Below are 20891 nucleotides of genomic sequence, written 5' to 3'. Positions count from 1 at the left end.
AGTGCTAGGATTACAGGCGTGAGCCACCGAGCCCAGCCAATGACTTTTATTTGTAGGTTTCCAGTTTATTTTGTGTTCAATCCATTTTTGACTGAGTCTAGTGGAACAGAGAGAACCAGAGACACCAAGTAAGATTCTCATGCTTATCAGAACTGGGACCAGTACCCCAAAAAGGCACCTAGAACTTGATTCCTTCATTTATTCGACAGACACGTATCACGCTTCACCTAACATCCAGTACTGATCTTATGAAGTTAAACCAACACAGGTATAGAATTTAGGTAGGAACATTTTCTTTCTTCTGGGTAAGGGGGAGGAGCAGTGAAAGGAAAGGGACTCTTCCTTGAAAAATCCAGAGCCACCTTCATCATACTGAAAAGAACTTCAGGCAATGATTGAAGTCCATGGCCTAATTTTCAAACAGGATTTTACTTAAACTATGTCAAACAGCTCAGTAGCCAGTCTATTTTGAAGTCCAAATGACAAGGAGATTCCATTCTAACAGCAAGCCTCTATTGCCAGGAAGTTCTATTAAACCTGTTACCCCAGCACAGCACGTTCAGAATATTTCCTTTCATTCTATCTTAAAAGGAGTGTAAATATTGTGTTTATCCACGTATGTGTCACTAGAGCTTCACATGAAAACACAATCATTTCTCAATCAAATGTTTTCTTAAGACACTGAAGTCACAAGGTCGGTCTCACAAACACACTGAGCACATTTGGCAAGGGCCAAGATCCTTTCTTCTACTCCAGCGTCCCCAAAGTGTCCCATTACTTGAGAAGTCAGGAATTCTCCCATATCTTACAACTACCAATGGTGCTTCTGCCACTCTGCCACACAGACACTGCCTGCTGCTCCTCTCCTATCCTAGCAGGAAAGAGAATGTTTCTATGTAGAGATGATCCACAAACAAATTCTTCAAAAAGAGTCATTTTTAGCTCTATGATCGGTTTCTTTGACCACACCCAGTTCAGCTCTCCATTTATATCTGAATAAAAAACTTTCCAAGGCAAAGCTGAATTCTGAGGACAGACTGGAAATACCGAGTCATCCTCAAGGAACCTTTCTGAAGAGCTTCTGGATGAGAGATGCAGCCCTTTCTTAAGTGGCATAGCCTGCCCATATTTGGCCAGCTATGAAAACAGATGTTAGCTCTGGTAAAGGCCCTGGGACTTAGCAGTAAAAGCTAAGCTAGACAAACCAGGCTAGACAAGACAAGAAAGCAAGGTTCAAATGACACCATGGGCAAAGTACTCAACCCTTTTCTTACTCAAAGCCTCCATTCCCACCCACCATCTCTGTTAATATTTCCTACTCTTCCCAGCTCTGACCTTCCCAGCTAGAATGTACTCCATGATGACAAGGATGCGATCAGTTTTGTTCATCACTGTATCCCTAGCACCACACCTGACACATAATAGAAAATCAATACATATTTGTCAATAAATGAATGAACATAGCACAGAATGTCTAGATGCTATATTCTCTGTGGGGGAGGGAACAGTGCAGTAACACCATTAAGGGTTCAACCAACCTGATTCTACCATTCACTGACTTTAGAATAACCCTAAAGAAGTCATTTAACTTAACTTCTCTGGGCCAGGTATCACGCCTCATGCCTGTAATCCCAGCACTTGGGGAAGCAGAGGTGGGAGGATCACTTCAGCTGGGAGTTTGAGACAAGCCTGGGCAATATGGTGAGAACCTTTCTCTACAAAAAAATTTTAAAAATTAGCCCGGAGTGGTGGTGCATACCTGTAATCCTAGCTACTTGGGAGGCTGAGGCAGGATGATTACTTGACCCCACGAGTTCGAGGTTATTACAGTGAGCTATGATCACACCACTGCACTCTAGCCTGGGTGACAGAGTGAGACCCTGTCTCTTAGGAAAGGAAAAGAAACACCATCAACAACTTCTCCAGACCTCAGTTTGCTCATCTGTAAAATGAGGATAACAACACAATCTACTTCACAGAGTTATCGTGAAAAGTAAATGATATGATATACAGGAACCACTTAGCACAGTAGAGGCACGTGGTAAATGCTAGAGAAGTGCTGATTGACACGATTATTGTCGTTGCCCTGGTATGCCCCTGAGCCACAGTCATTGCTGGCACAGCCACAGAATTTCATTCCATTATCACAAGTAAAAACCCTCCTTAGGGAAGGTTTCCAATAAATGCCTCATTAAAGAAATAGGGATAACTGGACAAGGAGAATACTTAATACTTACCACTCCCTCCTTCAAAAGGATTTATCTTTTCCACTTAAAAAAAAAAGCTGTAAGATTGTGTCATATATATATTATGCATAAGAAAGCATTTAGTCTTCTTTAAAAGAACCGTGTGACATGATTCCAAGTATTACAACAGCAGAGACTCAATAAACGTTGTCCTCACAGTTAATGCTAAAGATCTTAATAGATGGCACAGCTGTACAAGGAGATCTTTGGTGTGAGGTGGAGACTGAAAGCAGCCTGATTTCTGCTCTGCATGGAATATGACAGTGGAGCCCTGGTGAAGTGACTACAGCACATAACTCTTTAGAATTAATAACAATTGACTTTCTGTTCTGATAAGGTGAATCTTCATCAATGTAAAAAATAATAACAATTGACTTTAAATTGTTATAAAATTTGATCCTAACACTTTGAGAGGCCAAGATGGGAGAATCACTTGAGGCCAGGAGTTTGAGACCAGCCTGAGCAACATAGTGAGACCCCGTCTCTACAAAAAATTTAAAAATTAGCCAGGCATGGCAGTGCACCTGTAGTCCCAGATACTCAGGAGGCTGAGACAGGAAGATTGCTTGAGCCCAGGAGTTTGAGGTTGCAGTTAGCTATGATGACACTACTACACTCCAGCCCAGGCAATAGAGCAAGATCCTGTCTCAAAAAAAAAAAAAAAAATGATAAAATGTGTTAAAATCGTTAAGGCTTAGTGCCACTTTGTATCTCCCTCAATTGTCAGCACATAGTTAGCACTCCTTCAATGTTTGTTGAATTAAATTATTTATTCCCGTTAGCTCATACTATGGCTCGTGTGTTTGTGTTCCCTCCAAAATTCACATAGACACCTGTAAGCCAGCACTTCGGGAGGCCAAGGTGTGAGGATTGCTTGACACCAGGAGTTTTAGACCAGCTCGAGCAACATAGCAAGACCCCTTCTCTACCAAAAATCTTAAAAATTAGCTAGGCATGGTGGCTCACACCTGTAGTCCCAGCTCCTCGGGAGGCTGAGGCAGGAGGATCGCTTGAGCCCAGGAGTTTGAGGTTGCTATGAGCTAGGCTGACGCCACGGCAGTCTAGCCTGGGCAACAAAGCAACTCTGTCTCACAAAAAAAAAAAAAAAAAAAAAAAAAAGCCAGATACAAAACAATACTATATGATTCTACTTACATGAAATTCTAGGGAGATCAAATCTCTGATATACAGCAATAGAAAACAGACCAGTGATTGTGGAAGATTGACTTCTTAGGGGCACAGGGGAATCTTTCTGGGTGTCAGAAATATTCTGTGTCTTGACTGTGGTGGTGGTTACACAGATGTATATATTTATCAAAACGCACAGAAGTGTACACTTAAAATGTATACATTATATTATGCATAAATTATACCTGGATAAAGTTGATTTTTAAAAATACATGTTATAGCATCAAATGGCAATAGTAAATACATAGTACAAAGAAAAATCAGAAGACAGGAGAGAACTGTAAGGCAGGGAAAAGGGTTGCTCTTTTAAATATGGTTGTCAAGGAAGGCAGCACTTCAAAACCAAAGCCTTTTTTAGCCCAATCCTTTTTTAAAAAAAATGGAGCAAACTCAATTTTCTGTGGTAATGGAAGGAAAAGAAATGTCATGAAAAATCTAAAATAGTACATAAGCCTAAAATCACTTATGTTTAGTTCTAGAAAGAAACTTCTTTCCCCTGGCAGTGGCAGATTTAATTTCTTAATTCATGAAAGGGATGAGGGTAGGGGAGGAGAGGGAGCAGGAGGGAGAGGGAGAAAGGAGGGGAGGAGGGAGGGAGGTTGTCTGTCTGTCAAATAACCCAGACTTCGATAACAGTTTACTGAGATGTGGTATAAAAACAATAATAATGCACCCATGACCTACCAACTACAAACTAAACCCATGGTCACCAAGACCAGAAAGGGTGTACAAAATGAACTGAGGAATCCTCAAATAACCTCTCCTCAGAGACAAACACAAAACAGAGCTGGGACTTCCAGGCAATGAAGGCTTCTGCCAACCCTCCCTAGACTCATTTAATCTCTGCATTTTCATTTTAAAACATTTTTTCAGAGAGATTACTCAAACTCATAAGGCATACAATTGACACTCAATAAATGTTTATGACTGTTGTCCAATGATACATGTAAACTGTACTGAGCTCTTTGAAAGAATATATTACAAGAGATTATGGAACAATTTAGCCACACAGATGACATATTCACCAGAAAGAAGGGATTGAGCTAGAAAGTAGAGGAATTTCTAGAATCCTCTCTGACTGCTTCCTCAGGATTATCTTGTCCCTTAACTTGAATCTGAGGTGTCTGTGACTACATGCCAAGACCAGGCTCTGTCAGTTCTTTTCAAGTAGTCCAGCAACTAGAGTCAAATTCCCTGAGAAAGACAGTAGTAATCCAGTCTCAAATAAAAGGAAATCAGGAAGGGAAAAAAATTCCAGAAGCTACCCAAAAGTCAAATTTTGTCCTCCAGTGAAGTCAAGCCAGAGGTCAGGTGCTTACATATAGCTGGTATACATCTCTGCCCAAGAACTCCAGCCACTACCAAGCCGACCACACAAACGGGTCAAACAGAGCTTCTTAAGTTCTAGCCAAAAGTCATTGAAAAGAGGGAAAAAATGAACAAAACATACTTCAAGGAAGCATCCACCCTTTCCTGCCTTCAAAAGTCCCTCTGTGTCTCTTCCCATAGTCTAATTCTTCTTGCCTAGAACCTTCTCTACCCTTGTTTTCCTTCCCTACTTTATGGTCTCCCCACAACTTTCCTCTGACCTCCCAACACCAATCAAATGTGCTCAATACATTTAGGAGTTCTAATCTCAGATAGAAATGATCTCATGGGAGATCCTCCCAAAGCAGGCACCACTCCCCAGAAAAGTCTGGGCAGCCATCAGAAGTGTTCCGTACTACATAATCTCCAGGATAAACTCAAGCGTGATACAGCCAGTAGATGAATCCACAAGGAAAACATTTACAATCAAATTAATAAGAAATCTGCCTATTATACTAACCCCAACTCAAAAAGCCAAATGCTTGCCCAATCCCTGAAAAATCAATCACTTCAACGAATTGAAAGACTAGAAAAAACAGAATCATACAAACAAGAGGTAACTTAAAGACAGGTTCCCTAAAAAGCTGACTCACAGTTGGTTTCAATAGCTTACATGGGTCAAATTTAAACAGCCCTTTACTAAATAAAATAGCCTCCCAAATTAAATGCCAGGAGTCAGTTATAACTGACTGAGCCCAAGGCTGAGCAAGCTTACAAGAGGCTCAGCAGAAACTGAAGTAAATAGGGGCTCTTTCATTTTCCTGTGTCTGAGTCATCCTCAACCCCATGTTTCCAAGTAAATCCCATATAATGCCTTCCCTACACCACCATCAAACAATAGAGGCTTTTACTTGGGTCTCTATGAGTAAAAGGAGCAGTTAGGAAGGGGATATTCTGCTACTCATCCAATTATTGCTTATTATTTTGACAGACAGCTCCTAAGCAGATCTATATTTTTTTGTTATTTTTTAATATGGCACCTCTGAAACCAATAGTAAATATATTCATGTTCTAGGCCGGGCGCTGTGGCTCACGCCTGTAATCCTAGCTCTTGGGAGGCCGAGGCGGGCGGATTGCTCAAGGTCAGGAGTTCAAAACCAGCCTGAGCAAGAGCGAGACCCCGTCTCTACTATAAATAGAAAGAAATTAATTGGCCAACTGATATATATATAAAAAAAAAAAAATTAGCCGGGCATGGTGGCGCATGCCTGTAGTCCCAGCTACCCGGGAGGCTGAGGCAGAAGGATCACTCGAGCCCAGGAGTTTGAGGTTGCTGTGAGCTAGGCTGACGCCACGGCACTCACTCTAGCCTGGGCAACAAAGCGAGACTCTGTCTCAAAAAAAAAAAAAAAAAAAAAAAAAAAAAAAAAAAAATATATTCATGTTCTGACCAGAATTTGCCAAAGGGCTAACCAGCCACAGTACAAAAATTGGTCTTTATACTGTAACAGTCTGGCCATTTGGAGAGAAAAATGGGAAAGTTCAACAATTTAGTAGATTAAGTTAATCTGGATCATGATCTATGGACCAGAAGGACATCCCGAGAGGCTTCTGCCAGCCTACCTGAAACACAGGGCCTGGAAAAAGCAAGCCCCAAGACAAGACTCTACAGCAGGAAGCCAAGGACATGGCCAAGGAGGTCAACAGCAGATGGGACTAATACAGAGGTAGCACAGAAATGTGGCAGACCGGCACAGCCAGTTTGTGGTAAGGAATTCCCATACAGAAGAAAGCACCCTCTGCTATCTTCCATTCCTGAATCCCACTAGAATAATGTCTCTTTTAGCCAATTAAAAAAAAAAAAAAAAAAGCAAAGTCCCAGTATTTTGAGCCACACTATTCTGGGACTGTAAACAAGTGAAGCAGCCAAGCTACTATGAAGGGTCTTCTTAAAGGCATGGTCTCAGTGAGATGATGTCCACCCATGACTGCACTGAAGGGAAGGGCAGAATACTTTGATCTTGGGCTCCCATTACAGAGAGGGCCCAGAATTATTTCTGAGGCAAGGAGGCACTGCCTCAGGTAGACACCTTCTTAGCCTCTAACTGACTACTCTTGGGTCACTGTATTTCTTTATCAGCCAGCATGCCCAGCATAAAGGGATTTAACTTTAGGAGTCTCTCGGCATGAATAGGTCCTTGGCTCACCTAATGTTCCAGGCAGGGGTCAGTCAGCAGGAAGATGAAACCAGTGAAACATCTTATCAGTGTGCTGCCCAACTCTCTTGGAAAGAAGACAGTCATAGAAGTTTATAGAAAAGAAACAGGGAAGAATGGGTGGTTCTATGGGGTTTTTAATAAAAACAAATGCCTTTCAGTGTTTCATCTTTTTTCCATGACAGGTAAACATTTTGATAAAACAAGATGTCTGACTCTCTCATAAGACTCAACAGATAAGAAAAGACTATCCACTTCCTCCATTAAGAACTTTAATTGCTAAACACTTTATTCTTCTAACCTTGGAGGTATTTGCTAAGGTGTTGCCTCTGGCTTCCAGAGATTACAGATGACTTGTCAGCATGGATCATTTATTTATTATGGGCTCTAAATAATGGATCTGCAAGTCCTTTGGTTTTCCTAGTATCGTCCCACTGAGGCTTAGAAAAATCAATGAATACAACCCAGAAAGTCCAACCGTTTCACTAGAGAGATTACAAAATATGTCAAAAGAGAATATAGATTTCACCAGTTAGATTACTTCTGAGGAGCTAACAGAACCAAAAGAAGGAAGAAATATTGGCATTTGGTTATTTTTTCTGTCCCTGATATACTTTCCATTTCATTAGCATCCAGATCTCCTATTAGACTAAACCTTTATCTGTTAGATCATTTGCTCAATCTCAGCACCATTGACATTTTGTACTAGGTCATTCTTTTTGTGGGGGGCTGCCCTATGCCCTACATAAGATAATAAGCAGCACCTTGGACTGGGCACCGTTGCTCACAACTGTAATCCTAGCACTTTGGGATATCAAGGCAGAGAATCACTTGAGGCCAAGAGTTTAAGACCAGCCTGAGCAACATGTTGAGATTCCATCTCTACAAAATATAGAAAAATTATAGCTGAGTATGGTGGTACACGCCTGTAGTCCCAGCTCAGGAGGCTGAAGCAGGAGGATCACTTGAGGCCAAGTGTTTGAGGTTGCAGTGAGCTATGATGACGCCACCCTACACTACCCCAGACAATACAGTGAGACCCCACCTTAAAAAAATTTTTTTGGCCGGGCGAGGTGGCTCACGCTTGTAATCCTAGCACTCTGGGAGGCCGAGGCGGGCGGATTGCTCAAGGTCAGGAGTTCAAAACCAGCCTGAGCGAGACCCCGTCTCTACTATAAAAATAGAAAGAAATTAATTGGCCAACTAATATATATATATAAAAAATTAGCCGGGCATGGTGGCTCATGCCTGTAGTCCCAGCAACTCGGGAGGCTGAGGCAGTAGGATTGCTTAAGCCCAGGAGTTTGAGGTTGCTGTGAGCTAGGCTGACACCACGGCACTCACTCTAGCCTAGGCAAGAAAGCGAGACTCTGTCTCAAAAAAAAAAAAAAAAAAAAAAAAAAATTTTTTTAATTAAAAAAAAAAAAAAATAAGCAGTACCCTGGCCTCTACCCACTAGCCAATAGCATATCATCCCCAAGCCCAGTTGTGACAACCAAAGCTGTCTCCAAACATGGCCAAATGTCCCCTGGGTGAATAAAATCACTCCTGGTTAAGAATCCCTGTGCGTGCCAGGCGTGGTGGCTCACGCCTGTAATCCTAGCACTTTGGGAGGCCGAGGCGGGCGGATTGCTCAAGGTCAGGAGTTCGAAACCAGCCTGAGCGAGACCCCGTCTCTACCAAAAATAGAAAGAAATTAATTGACCAACTAAAAATATATATACAAAAAATTAGCCGGGCATGGTGGCGCATGCCTGTAGTCCCAGCTACTCGGGAGGCTGAGGCAGTAGGATTGCTGAGCCCAGGAGATTGAGGTTGCTGTGAGCCAGGCTGACGCCACGGCACTCACTCTAGCCTGGGCAACAAAGTGAGACTCTGTCTCAAAAAAAAAAAAAAGAATCTCTGTGCGAGATTACATCAAATAAGACTAATTTAGCTCTCTTTATTCTACCAATCAGGTTCTTAAAGACTTAGTTTTATCAATTTAAATCAATAAAATCTGGGGTATTAAGTAGGTACTATTTGTACAAACCAAGTGCCCACAGAGTTCTTACTCCCTCACTCCTCCACCCAATATATTAGCACTCCTGACAACTTTACCTGCAAACTTTGTCCCAGATTCATCAGTGTTTCTCCACCTCCCCATCTCAGTAACACCAAACCTAAGCCATCTCTCACCGCATCTTCTGCAACAGCCTCCAATGACTGGTCTCTCTGCATTTCCTCCTCTTTCTCTACCTTCTCTACCAGGTCAGTAAAACTTCTATCTGGTCATGTGACTTACTACCATAAAGCTGTCTGGCACTTCCCATCACCCTCAAATCCACACTGATTTCCATGGCCTGCAAGGCCTCCCATGCTCTGGTACCTGTTTCCCTCTGCATCTCTTCCCTTGCCACTCTGCCAGCTCACTCCAGCCACACGGGCATGCCTTCTGTTTTCAAACATGCCATCCTGACTTCACTTTTTCCCCACTCCCTCTACCTGGAGGTCTATTTCCCCAGCTAGTATTAACCATTAGGTCTCTGTTTAAAAGTCACCTCTACGGTAAGACCTTCTCTGACCATCCTGAAAAAGTGGCTTCCAAGTCACTCTTTCTCAATAGTATTTACTACATCTGAACCATCTTTTTATGTGTTTACACATGTGAAATCTGCTTTCCCACTTGAATAGAAAGTTCTATGAGGGCCTGGACCACACCTTATTCACCACGTATCCCTAGAATTCAGAAAGTGCCTGGCATATAATATATGCTCCAAAAATGTGATGAATTAATGATTATCTTTGGCTAGCAGGCCAAATGTGTCAATTTAAGAGCCACAAGTGACTTTCTACTTCTAAGACTAAAAATCAGTCTCTCCTCAAATTTACCACTACAGTACACACCAAAATGACAAGGTTGTGATAAAATTTTCACCTCTAAAAGGAAGTGTTTTGTCCTTTTCGGTTTTTGAAAAGAAACTGAATAATACTCAAACCACAAAAAACAAACGTTACGGGATTCTAGGCCATATACTGTGAGGACAACACACACAACAGTTACAGCTCACAAGGGGCTAAAATAATCCCTATGTACTAAATTGACAATGCTCAAAACCCACAAATGCCTAGAATCATGAAAAGAAAAAGTTGGAACCTAACTTATAGACTCTTTACTGCTATGAGGAAGGAGTTTTTTGCTATAACATCTTAATAATTATAAATAATGATACATTTATATAGAGCTATGGTTCATTTGATCCTCAGAGCAGTCATGAGGAATTGGTGAGCTAGTGCTTTTGACCATAATGAAGTTTAATTAGAAAGTTTAAAAGACTCTCTCAGAGACAGCAGAAATAAATAATTAACAGCATAGATTTTAGAGCCAGATGCCTGTGTTCAAATCCTTTGCCACTTACTGTAACTTGATCTTGGCAAATGACTTCATCTCTCTGTGCTCCAGCACCCTCATCTAGACACACAACCTACTTCAGACAGTGAAAGAGGCTGAATAGTGCTTTCTCCGAAAGCAATGTCTATGTCCTAATTCTCAGAATCTATAAAATGTCACTTTATGTGGCAAAAGAGACTTTGCAGATGTGACTGAGTCTTAACTTTTGAGATGGGGAGATTATGCTGGATTATCTGGGTTAGCCCAATGTAATCGCAAGGATCTTTACAAAAGGGAGGCAGGAGGGCCACAGACACAGAAGGTGATGTGACAATGGAAGCAGAGAGAGAGAGAGACAGAGCAGGATTAGAAGATGCTAGCTACACTGCTGGTTTTAAAGTTGGATGTTGGGGGCCACAAGCCAAGGAATCCAAGCAGCCTCTTACAGCTAGAAAAGACAAAGAACCAGATTCTTCCCTAGAGAAGGATCATAGCCCTGTTGACCCATTTTAGGACTTCTGGTCTCCAGAACTATAAGAGAATAAAGCTGTGTTGTTTTAAGCCACTAGATCTGTGGTAGTTTGTTACAGCAGCAATAAGAAACGAATACACATAGGGCTATCATCAGGATTAAATGAACTCATACATGTAAAATGCTAAAATAGTTTCTAGTACAATGGTAAGAGCTCTTTAAATTTTAGCTTTCCTGAGCCAAGGCCAGAACCCAGGGGACACTCATAGAAGTACCTCAGGGATTAAGAAAATGAGGTTCGGAAATTTGGTAATATCCATTTAAATTTCGAATTTGCATATTATTTGATGAGAGATTCCATTTCTAAACAGATGTACAGGATGTTCAATACATCCTTGTTTGTAATAAATATGCATTAAAAGGCTAAAATTATAGAAATACCATTCAATGAAATACTAGGCAGCCTTTAAACAATGAGGTAAACCTCAATGTGCTGATAAGGGGAAGGTCTACAAAATGCATTCTTTAGTTTTAAAAAAAAAATCCAAGTCCATACTTGGATTTGGTATGTATATACAGCAAGTATATTTAGTTCCACTTTTGTTTAAAAACAAAAGGATACATATATATTCATAAGTATACATGAAAAAATTCTAGAAGGACATGGAGTTAACCTTTAATGGTGACTGTTTTAAGAGACCAGGAGTACAGAATAGGAGGCAAGCTCTTTTCATCATATGCCCTTATATAGTTATGTGTGTGAAATCCATCTAAAAAAAATCCATTAAAAAAAAGTTGAGATGTGACAATTCCAATCAATATGTCTTTATGCACTGACAATGTGCTTACCATTGTATTTGGTATAGGGCATAAAACATGGTCCTGCTCTCCAGGAGTTTACATTCTAGTTTAATTTATAACCTAGATTTGTATCACACAATCATCTCTCTAACTATTTTGAATATTCATCTATCAGAAAACTGAACTAGGAAAAAAAACTGAACTAGATATTTTCTTTAAGTATTTTTCCACTTATGACTCTATAAAAATGAATTTCCACCTAAAATGAATGCATTCTATGTCTAATCCGTTAGTCCCAACCAATGCCCCTTATTATTAATAAACCATTATTTCCTGGGAAGTGGTTAATGTTTATGAAGGGAGGAAAAGCAGGACAGATCTTTACAAACAATCCAATTTATATATATATATATATATGTTATATTAATTATAAATTATTTTAGTTAATATATTAAGTATATTAATTATATATATTTTACAGACAAGGAAAAAAAATGAAGGGCCAATATCATCTCTGGGTAGTTGGATTTGTCTTCTTCATTATACTTCTTTATGTTCTAATTCTCAACTAAGGAACATGTATCAATGTTACAAACACACACACTCTACTTCCTCCCCCCACAAAATTCTTTTTTGTTTGTTTCATTAGATTGGGGATGTCTGTGGAAAAAATATTCTTTTTAAAGGTGCCAACACTCAGTTCTTTACTATGGACAGAAAAAAATTTTTTTTAAATGCCAATACAATATCCATGAAGGTTAACAGTTCATCCCAAATCTTCCCCTCACTTGATGAAAGTGACAGCAACCCAAACTATGATTTTCCCAAAGGCTGACATTAAAAAGAATTGACGGCAAATCCAACAAGAACCATCCAAATCCAAGTGTTCCATTTATAAATTATTTAGTCCACAATGTCACCCAATTAGAGTATAATTCATAATGAAGACATTATTGCTGACAACAGAGGCAGAATGGGATCTGGGTCACTCTTCCATAACTATTAGCTCCTCTCAAGCCAATAAAGAAAAGTCTGTGTTAGCAAAGTATTTAGCTGACAATGGAAATACATAGGATTCATGATGTAATTCACATGCATAAGCTTATCCAAGGAAGAAAAAAAGGAAAATAAGGAAACTAGTGGGTAATTGGGGAGTTTCTCAAATGGTAACTTAACACAGGTACACCTCCAATCTGGAAACTGAAGGAGTCATCACCACAAACATACTGAGTCAATGGACCACAAATACTCCGGTGATACAACAACAACCTGGTATTAGACACTATGTGTCAGGCTCTGCGGTAAATCCTTTCCGTTCCTAATCTCTCTGAATCCTTCCAACAATCCTATGAAGTCAAAGTGAAACTGAGGCACAGAGCTTAAATAAATAACTTGCCCATGGTTATATAGTCAAGGGTGTAAATTCAAGCAGCCTTCACTTGAAAGCCCATGGGAAAGTATAAACATTATACTACCCCTTCCCCAATCACTACTAGCTGTCACACACTACCATCTTCCCAATTTGCCCCAATCATGCACTACCCAGCCCCAACTCAGAATCAAACCAAATATCTAGTCACCCTGTACTCCTAGATGCCCTCACTGGCTTTAACTGATCAGAACCCTCTATGTGACAATATAAAGACACCATTTAGGGAGAATACTGTCCTTATTAAAAGCCACTTTTTAGAGATCTACCTCTCTAAATCAAGATAGCAGGTTCATGACTTACACTCTAACACTCCTATGGGACCCATTGTTAGTGTTTCTTTCCCTGGATAGGTACAGTCCCTCATCACTGACATTTACTCAAAACTTGCCCAAGTGCTCTCACTCAGAAATCTGTTTTAGGCCGGGCGCAGTGGCTCATGCCTGTAATCCTAACACTCTGGAAGGCCGAGGCAGGTGGACTGCTTGAGCTCAGAAGTTCAAAACCAGCCTGAGCAAGAGCGAGACCCTGTCTCTACTATAAAATAGAAATAAATTAATTGGCCAACTAATATATATAGAAAAAATTTGCTGGGCATGGTGGCACATGCCTGTAGTCCCAGCTACTTGGGAGGCTGAGGCAGCAGGACTGCTTGACCCCAGGAGTTTGAGGTTGCTGTGAGCTAGACTGATGCCCTATCACTCACTCTAGCCTGGGCAACAAAGCGAGACTCTGCCTCAAAAAAAAAAAAAGGCCGGGCGCTGTGGCTCACGCCTGTAATCCTAGCTCTTGGGAGGGCAAGGCGGGCGGATTGCTCAAGGTCAGGAGTTCAAAACCAGCCTGAGCAAGAGCGAGACCCTGTCTCTACTATAAATAGAAAGAAATCAATTGGCCAACTGATATATATATATAAAAAATTAGCCGGGCATGGTGGCACATGCCTGTAGTCCCAGCTACTTGGGAGGCTGAGGCAGAAGGATCACTCGAGCCTAGGAGTTTGAGGTTGCTGTGAGCTAGGCTGACGCCACGGCACTCACTCTAGCCTGGACAACAAAGCGAGACTCTGTCTCAAAAAAAAAAAAAAAAAAAAAAAATTAGCCGGGCATGGTGGCGCATGTAGTCCCAGCTACCCAGGAGGCTGAGGCAGGAGGATTGCCGGAGCCCAGGAGATTGAGGTTGCTGTGAGCTAGGCTGACGCCACAGCACTCAGTCTAGCCTGGGCAATAAAGCAAAACTCTGTGTCAAAAAAAATATTTTTTGAATTAAAAAAATAAAAATCTGTTTTAAAGCAGTTCCTCCTAATAATAACACAATAGCTACCATATACTGACCATTTATTATGTGACAGGCTTTACAAACACTGTCTCATTTTATCATCAAAACAACCCAATAAAGAGTAAGCACTGTCTCCATTTTCTTTTGTTTTTTACTTTTTAAATTTTTTTTAGAGATGAGATCTCACTATGTTGCCCAGGCTGGAATGCAGTGGCTACTCACAGACGCGATCACAGCTCACTACAGCACTGGAATTCCTGGACTCAAGTGATCCTCCCACACTCAGCCTTCTGAGTAGCTAAGATTACAGGCAGACCTACCATGCCTGGTTTGTCCCTATTTTATAGATGAGAAAACTAAGGCTCAGAGAGGTAAAGTAATTTAGCCTGAGATCACAAAGCTGATAAACAACTTAATCTGATTACATGCAACTCAAGCCTTCAGGGGCCTTGTCTTTTAATGATTAAAATGTGATCTCTCCTCTTGGACTATCTTTTTGAGCGCTACCTTCCAACAACAGATCTCCACTGCATGAATTCCACTACACCCAAGTGCTTACCTGAATTTCTTCATTTTCATCTACTAGGAGGAAACTCACAACCTTCTCAGTCATCTTCTTCCTCTTGGTCTCCTCATCCATCTCTTCTGCTTCCAGCGACTCCTGGACATTACTGACATGGTACACAGTAACGGGATGTCTCCTTTTGTTACCCCCAGAATGAGTCCTCTTCTGGCACTCCAGGCACAAGTTGATTTTGCAGGTCTGGCACCTCACCACTGCCCTCTGCCTAACACCTGGCAAATGCCCATTGGGACCCTTGCAGAGGTCACAGTAAGGGATGTGGCCGGGTTTGAGTCTTATCCGCTCATGGTTTCGCAGGCGCTCCTGCCGGTGGAGTTCCTCCTCACAACGGAGACACTGCAAACTACAGCACTCATCACACTCAAAGACAGCTTCGTCAGTCCCACTGCAGGCGTAACTTTCCTGGCACATCAGCCCCGGATTCAGGCCCTTTTCTGCTGGGGAAGTCTGGGCACTCATACTCAGACTGGTAAGGAAACACACCCACCATACAACAGTCACTGAGCTTGCCCCAGGAATGAAGACAAGGGCTTTGAATCTGAAGACTGCACAGAACTTCCACAGAGTTCTGAACACCTTAAAAAAGAAAACCTTCAGTGTCCTATTATAATCTTCACACACTCACAAATGTTCAAATTTTTAATTTTCTGCCTCCAAGACTCTTGTATCAGCAGCAACGTTGATTTGGTTTGATGGTTTCATCCTCCGTAAAGTGCAAGCAAATATGTGGTCAAATTAACTTGAAAGGGTCATTTATGGCTATTTGAGAGAGAGGTCTGTTGGGTTCACAGAGATGGGCTTATTAGTTGGGCATCAGCCACAAAGTTTTGGTAGTGAAAGTGGTCAGGAGCTTTTCAATATAATTCAAGCTAAAGTCAATATTTCAGAGGACACCTACAATAGAGGAAGGAAAAGGATTTCACTCATTTAAAAACCAGAAGTGCACCTTAAAAAAAGATTGTGGGGCCGGGCACGGTGGCTCACGCCTGTAATCCTAGCACCCTGGGAGGCCGAGGTGGGCAGATTGCTCGAGGTCAGGAGTTCGAAACCAGCCTGAGCAAGAGCGAGACCCCATCTCTACTATAAATAGAAAGAAATTAATTGGCCAACTAATATATATAGAAAAAATTAGCGGGGCATGGTGGCATGTGCCTGTAGTCCCAGCTACTTGGGAGGCTGAGGCAGCAGGATTGCTTGAGCCCAGGAGATTGAGGTTGCTGTGAGCTAGGCTGACACCACGGCACTCAATCTAGCCTGGGCAACAAAGTGAGACTCTGTCTCAAAAAAAAAAAAAAAGATTGTGATTAAATACTAGGCCAAAATTATAGAGAAAAATCTCATTATTTCTTGTAAAACTTACACTGGCTTGTTCTGATACTAGACATTTCTTCTCAAAATCATGGCTAAGGCTCCTTAGGAAAACAAACACCACTTCTAGGCCCAAGACATTTAAGAGACTTTGCTGTTCTATTTCCCAAACTGAAATCTTTATTCATTCAGTTATTAAATTCAGAATCAAAATCACTAAGCAAATAGCCTTGGAAGGACAACCCTATGCACCCCCACCTGTACCCACAAATGAGAGAGGTGGAGAAAGAGGTCTATAAAAACCTAATGAAAATATAATAATAATAAACTTTAGATCCATCAAAGACCTGAGCAGATCTGTAACTGAATCGTTTCAACTCTGGACAGATGCCTGTGAAGGACTCTGAACCTGGAAACAACAGTCACAATCTCATGTTTGAAAACAATAAAAAACAATTGTACTTCCTTTTGTCCCTTCTTTAACTGCAAAAAAAGGGAGCAACAGGAGACAATTCCTCCACTGTGGCCCACAGCAAAGCCAGGCCTGCAGTGAGTCAAAACAAATAAATTTTCTCTTTGCCACTCAAAAACTAACTTAAAATAAACTTTAAAGAAAAAGGAAAAATGATAACTGGGGAAGGAAAGGGGCTTTTGTCACTTCTACAATTATATTAATGATATTCCTAATTCGCCCTAGATGTGAACCCCATTCCAATGCCCCAACAAAGTGTAATGCCCTCCTCTCAGATAGTCGCTCCTCCCCTACAGTAATCAATCTATCAATCTTATTTTTATATAAACAAGGAAGTCGAAGGGAGTAGAAGACCTTATTTACACCCTAACCTCAGACGTGCCCAGCCAGCTCCCAATTGTAAACAAAACTTGTCATAATTAAGAAAAATACAAAATCATCCTTCAAAAGAACATCTCACCCCCGGCCAGGCCAACCAAACAATCTGCCCACTCAGGCCCCCACCTCGACGCCTCTCTCCAGCCGGGGGTTCCTCACCCTTCCTTCCTCCCGGTCAACACCACCACAACCCGAGTGGTAGGAGCAGAGCCTAAGAACAAAGAAGGTCCCCCAAAATCCCCCCCAAGCCGGCAAAGCCCGGAGCCGAATCCATTGTTTATACCACCCCACCCCCACTCCAGCCGCACCCTCCCCCCCCTCCTCCCGGGGGCAGCCGGAGCCCCAGGACGGTCGCTCGCCCAGCGCTGGGCCGTGCCCTCCCCGCCCTGCCCTGCCCGCCGCGGCCCGGGGATCCCGCCACTGAGCAGATCGGCCGCTGCGGGGCAGCGTTGGGGGGGCCGCAGGGCGCCGGTGGGGGCGGGGTTGTTCCTCAGGGCACCTGCAGATCCATCCTCTTCTCCATCTCCGCCCCCCTCCTCCGTCGTTGCCTCCCGGGCTTCCTCCTCTCCTGTTGTCAGTTGGGATCAGCTGATCGGAGTGAACTTCTCCCAGCTCGGACTAACAGGAAGGCGTGAGCGGTGCAGCCCCGGGAGGGAGGAGCGGGAGGGGTGGTGCCCGACGCCAGGGGGCGGGGGCGTGCGCGCGTTGCCTCCTGGGAGTTGTAGTTCTCTGCGGCGCACATCCCCCAAGGGAAGGCGCTGAATGACTCTGACTGACTACAACTCCCAGGACGGGAGGGGCTGCTCTGGCTAGGGGCGGTGGGGAGCATTTCGGGACTTGGAGTTTTCCCATTGACGGTGGGTTCCGCCTGTTTCAGCATGTTTTTTGGGGGTAGTGGCTGGGGAAGGAATGGCAGTAAATTAGAGAACTGTTGTAATGATGTTTAGTATAGGTGGGAAATGGCGAGGCAAATAATTTGGATTCAAATCACCCTTATTGCACACCATTCCTTCACAAATATGTAAAAACAGGCAGTCTCCATTTCCCCAATTTCACCTGGCAAAAACTAGGAAAAGACCAGAAAGAAGTGATAAAAGAATATAAGCACTCTCTTGAGATGTGAGTTTTGTTTTCCCTTGTCAAAGGACAAAATTACGACAAATTTAAAGATTTCAACTGGCTTTATTGCGATTCTAGAATAGGGCAACACTTCATTCTGTAAAATGGAGTAAGTGTTCAGATGAGTTGGGAAAAAGAGGTTGGACTTTATAGACAGAAGACTTGAAGAAAGCAAAAGCAAAGAACAGAGTGTATGAGTCATTTCAAAGTTACTTTTCTTGTAAGGCAGGACAAGGAGACTCAACAGCAGAAAAATAACTGATTGGTTAACATCAGTTTACTTCTGGCTACTTCTTTTGTATAAAGATTAAAGACAGAGTCTCATGATCATGCAGGATTAAAACTGCCATGTTTGGGAAATTGGCTGTTATCTTTTGCTCTCCTGATTTCTCAATGGGTTGGATAACTTAGTTTGGTTTGGCACCATGGAACTTCAGCATGGGTGACTCTATTTTATTATAATTGTTACTCTGGTCTGTTGGGGCCTAGTACAGAAGATGAGTCTAAAACAATGGCCTCCTATAATTTTTATTTAACACACTTCAAGGGTATTCTCCAAGCCAACCATTACTTTTCTTTCCTACCTATTATTTTTCTGACCTTTCCTTATATAGTTTCAGAATGTATGAATTTTAAATTTTCTTTAAGTTAGATGAGGTACATTTTCAGATAAGCTTCCAATACAAGCCAATGGTTAACATTTCTCTGGCTTTTTCAAATTGGCCTTGTATTTGTTTAGTGCTTTCACTTTTTGTTTGTTTGTTTGTTTCTTGAAACAACATAAATGAAAGCCTAATGAAAAGAGTACTGGTCTGTAATGCTGAAGACTGAGTGCTGCTTCTAGAAAAGCTGCTAGCCATTTGGTGACTGAGCTAAGTTACTCAACTTCACCATAAAATGAAGGAATTTTACTGTGTAATTTCTGAGGTCCTTGCCAATTCTAACGTTCTGTGATTCTATCTTGATAATTGTTAACCCAGGAGAGAAAACTAAGGTTAAGTGACTTGCCAAGGTCACAAAGCATATTATTGACAAAGCTGGGACAAAACCTTATGTGCTGCCTTGAAGTCCAATACTTTTATGATTCAAGGAACATAATTAGACCAATAATAAAACCAAATCTACATAATAGTATATGAAGATTATATTGCTGAAAATTATGTTTTCAATACTGGGCAGCGAGCCAACAGCTGGACTGAATGTACAACATGGCTGAGAATTTTTTTTTCCGATGCCAGATCACAAACCAGGGTATTAAGAACAAAACAATCTATAGCACTTTAAAACTTACTGTTTATTTGGAAATGGAGGCCTGGGGAGGAATGAAGGGATTGTAGAAACAAGTTAAGATAAAAGATCTTAAACTAGGCTCTTGAAACTGACTAGCATGCCATAAAGTTTCCCTGGAAGGTTTTATTCCTAGGATTACCAATATAATTTCATATAGCCTTAATAGTTTGCTTCATACCCCTACTTATAAAATGAGTATATTAATATGTCCTGGAAACAAAATGATATTTAATAAGTTATTTTTAAAGACATTGATGCACACCTTAAAGTATATTTCCTAAAGTTATAATGGTAACCCCTAGAAGAACCCCTAAAACTGTGGAAAATGAGTGTAACTAAGGTGAGAAAGAAGAGACTTTTCATTTATACACATTTGTACCCTTGAAATTTTTTACGATGTAATTACAATATTGTAACACAGGTGTCACCCCTCCTCCCATAGATATTAAAGGGTAATATTGACAGGTGGAAATATGTAATAGAAGAAATGACTTTGGAAAAAATGGCAAAAATGTTTTGCCTCTCTAAAACATCCCCTACTCCTTTTGGAGAGCTAGGACCTGCATCCCTGCCTCAGGCCAGTGGTCAGAAAGGGCAGGGGAGTGTCCTTTGTTTTTTGTGCCACAGGAGATGGAATTAATCTGGACAAAGTTCACAAGATTGTGTTAGCTGAAGATGAGATTAATCTGGACGGAGGTCATGAGATTGTCTTAGCCAAAAATGGGATTGATCAGAACCTTTAAAAGCTCGTACTTCTGCTCAGAAGCAGAACCCTAGTACTTTGAAATGGGAGTCTGACAGCCTCCTCATTTGCCAGCAAATTAATAAATTCCTCTTTCCTTCTCTTCAAACCACTTGTCCTTATTCTTCTGATGCTGAATATTCAGTAATAGTATGTCAATAATAATAATAATAATAACTAGTTTACTTGCATTCCTTTTAACAGATAAATGAAATTATCAAATCAGCTCCTTTTGTCAGTTGTTTTTACTTATTCTCACTCTTTGTGTGCTTGGTTATTTTTTACTATAAGCTGCATTTTCCTTGGAAAATTATTGGTGGGAATTGTTTGAAGCAATATAATCCTCGTACATTATGTGAATTTGGTCTAATTATGTCCCTTGAATCATAAAAGTATTGGACTTCAAGCCAGCACATAAAGAATAAGGTTCATTCTTTCCCTAGAGGATTTGCTTTTGCTTCAGCAAAGATAGACCATTTGAAACTGAATTCAGTGTTTGAGGTGTTGTTGTTGTTGACCACTAGGAGATGTGTATTTGCTACATATCCCTAGGAGGGCTGGCTGGATTATGGGTCCAGTGCCACCCACCCACAGCTCCATAATCTCTCCCTTTCAAAACAATTTTCTTTCCAGTCTTTTGAGGGGGGTAGTGTGTACTTTTCATTCACTGTCACTGAAACTGTACCCTTTCGAG

The 20891-nt window shown here is 41.4% G+C and overlaps 1 protein-coding gene across 3 annotated transcripts in view; it reads right to left on the bottom strand.

Moving 5' to 3' along the window:
* ZFYVE1 (zinc finger FYVE-type containing 1) overlaps positions 1-17735 on the bottom strand; it is a 60837-nt gene extending 43102 nt beyond the window's left edge. The window contains exons 1-2 of one of the 3 annotated variants that reach the window (XM_012741091.2): positions 17465-17735; positions 14865-15782 (exon numbers count right to left, since the gene is read on the bottom strand). In XM_012741091.2, the coding sequence (XP_012596545.1) occupies positions 14865-15347 (483 nt within the window). In that variant the 5' untranslated portion in view covers positions 15348-15782; positions 17465-17735. Of the gene's footprint in view, positions 1-14864; positions 16168-17464 lie in introns of those variants that run through there. The other 2 variants (XM_012741101.2, XM_076003883.1) reach the window with 2 other exon arrangements.
* Between the last annotated feature and the right edge of the window lie 3156 nt (positions 17736-20891).

This window comes from Microcebus murinus, chromosome 6 (genome assembly GCF_040939455.1).
Source record: "Microcebus murinus isolate Inina chromosome 6, M.murinus_Inina_mat1.0, whole genome shotgun sequence".
NCBI classification, from domain to species: Eukaryota; Metazoa; Chordata; class Mammalia; order Primates; family Cheirogaleidae; genus Microcebus; species Microcebus murinus.
The sequence above is the reverse complement of the archived record's forward strand: the minus strand, read 5'-3'. Positions and strand labels throughout refer to the sequence as shown.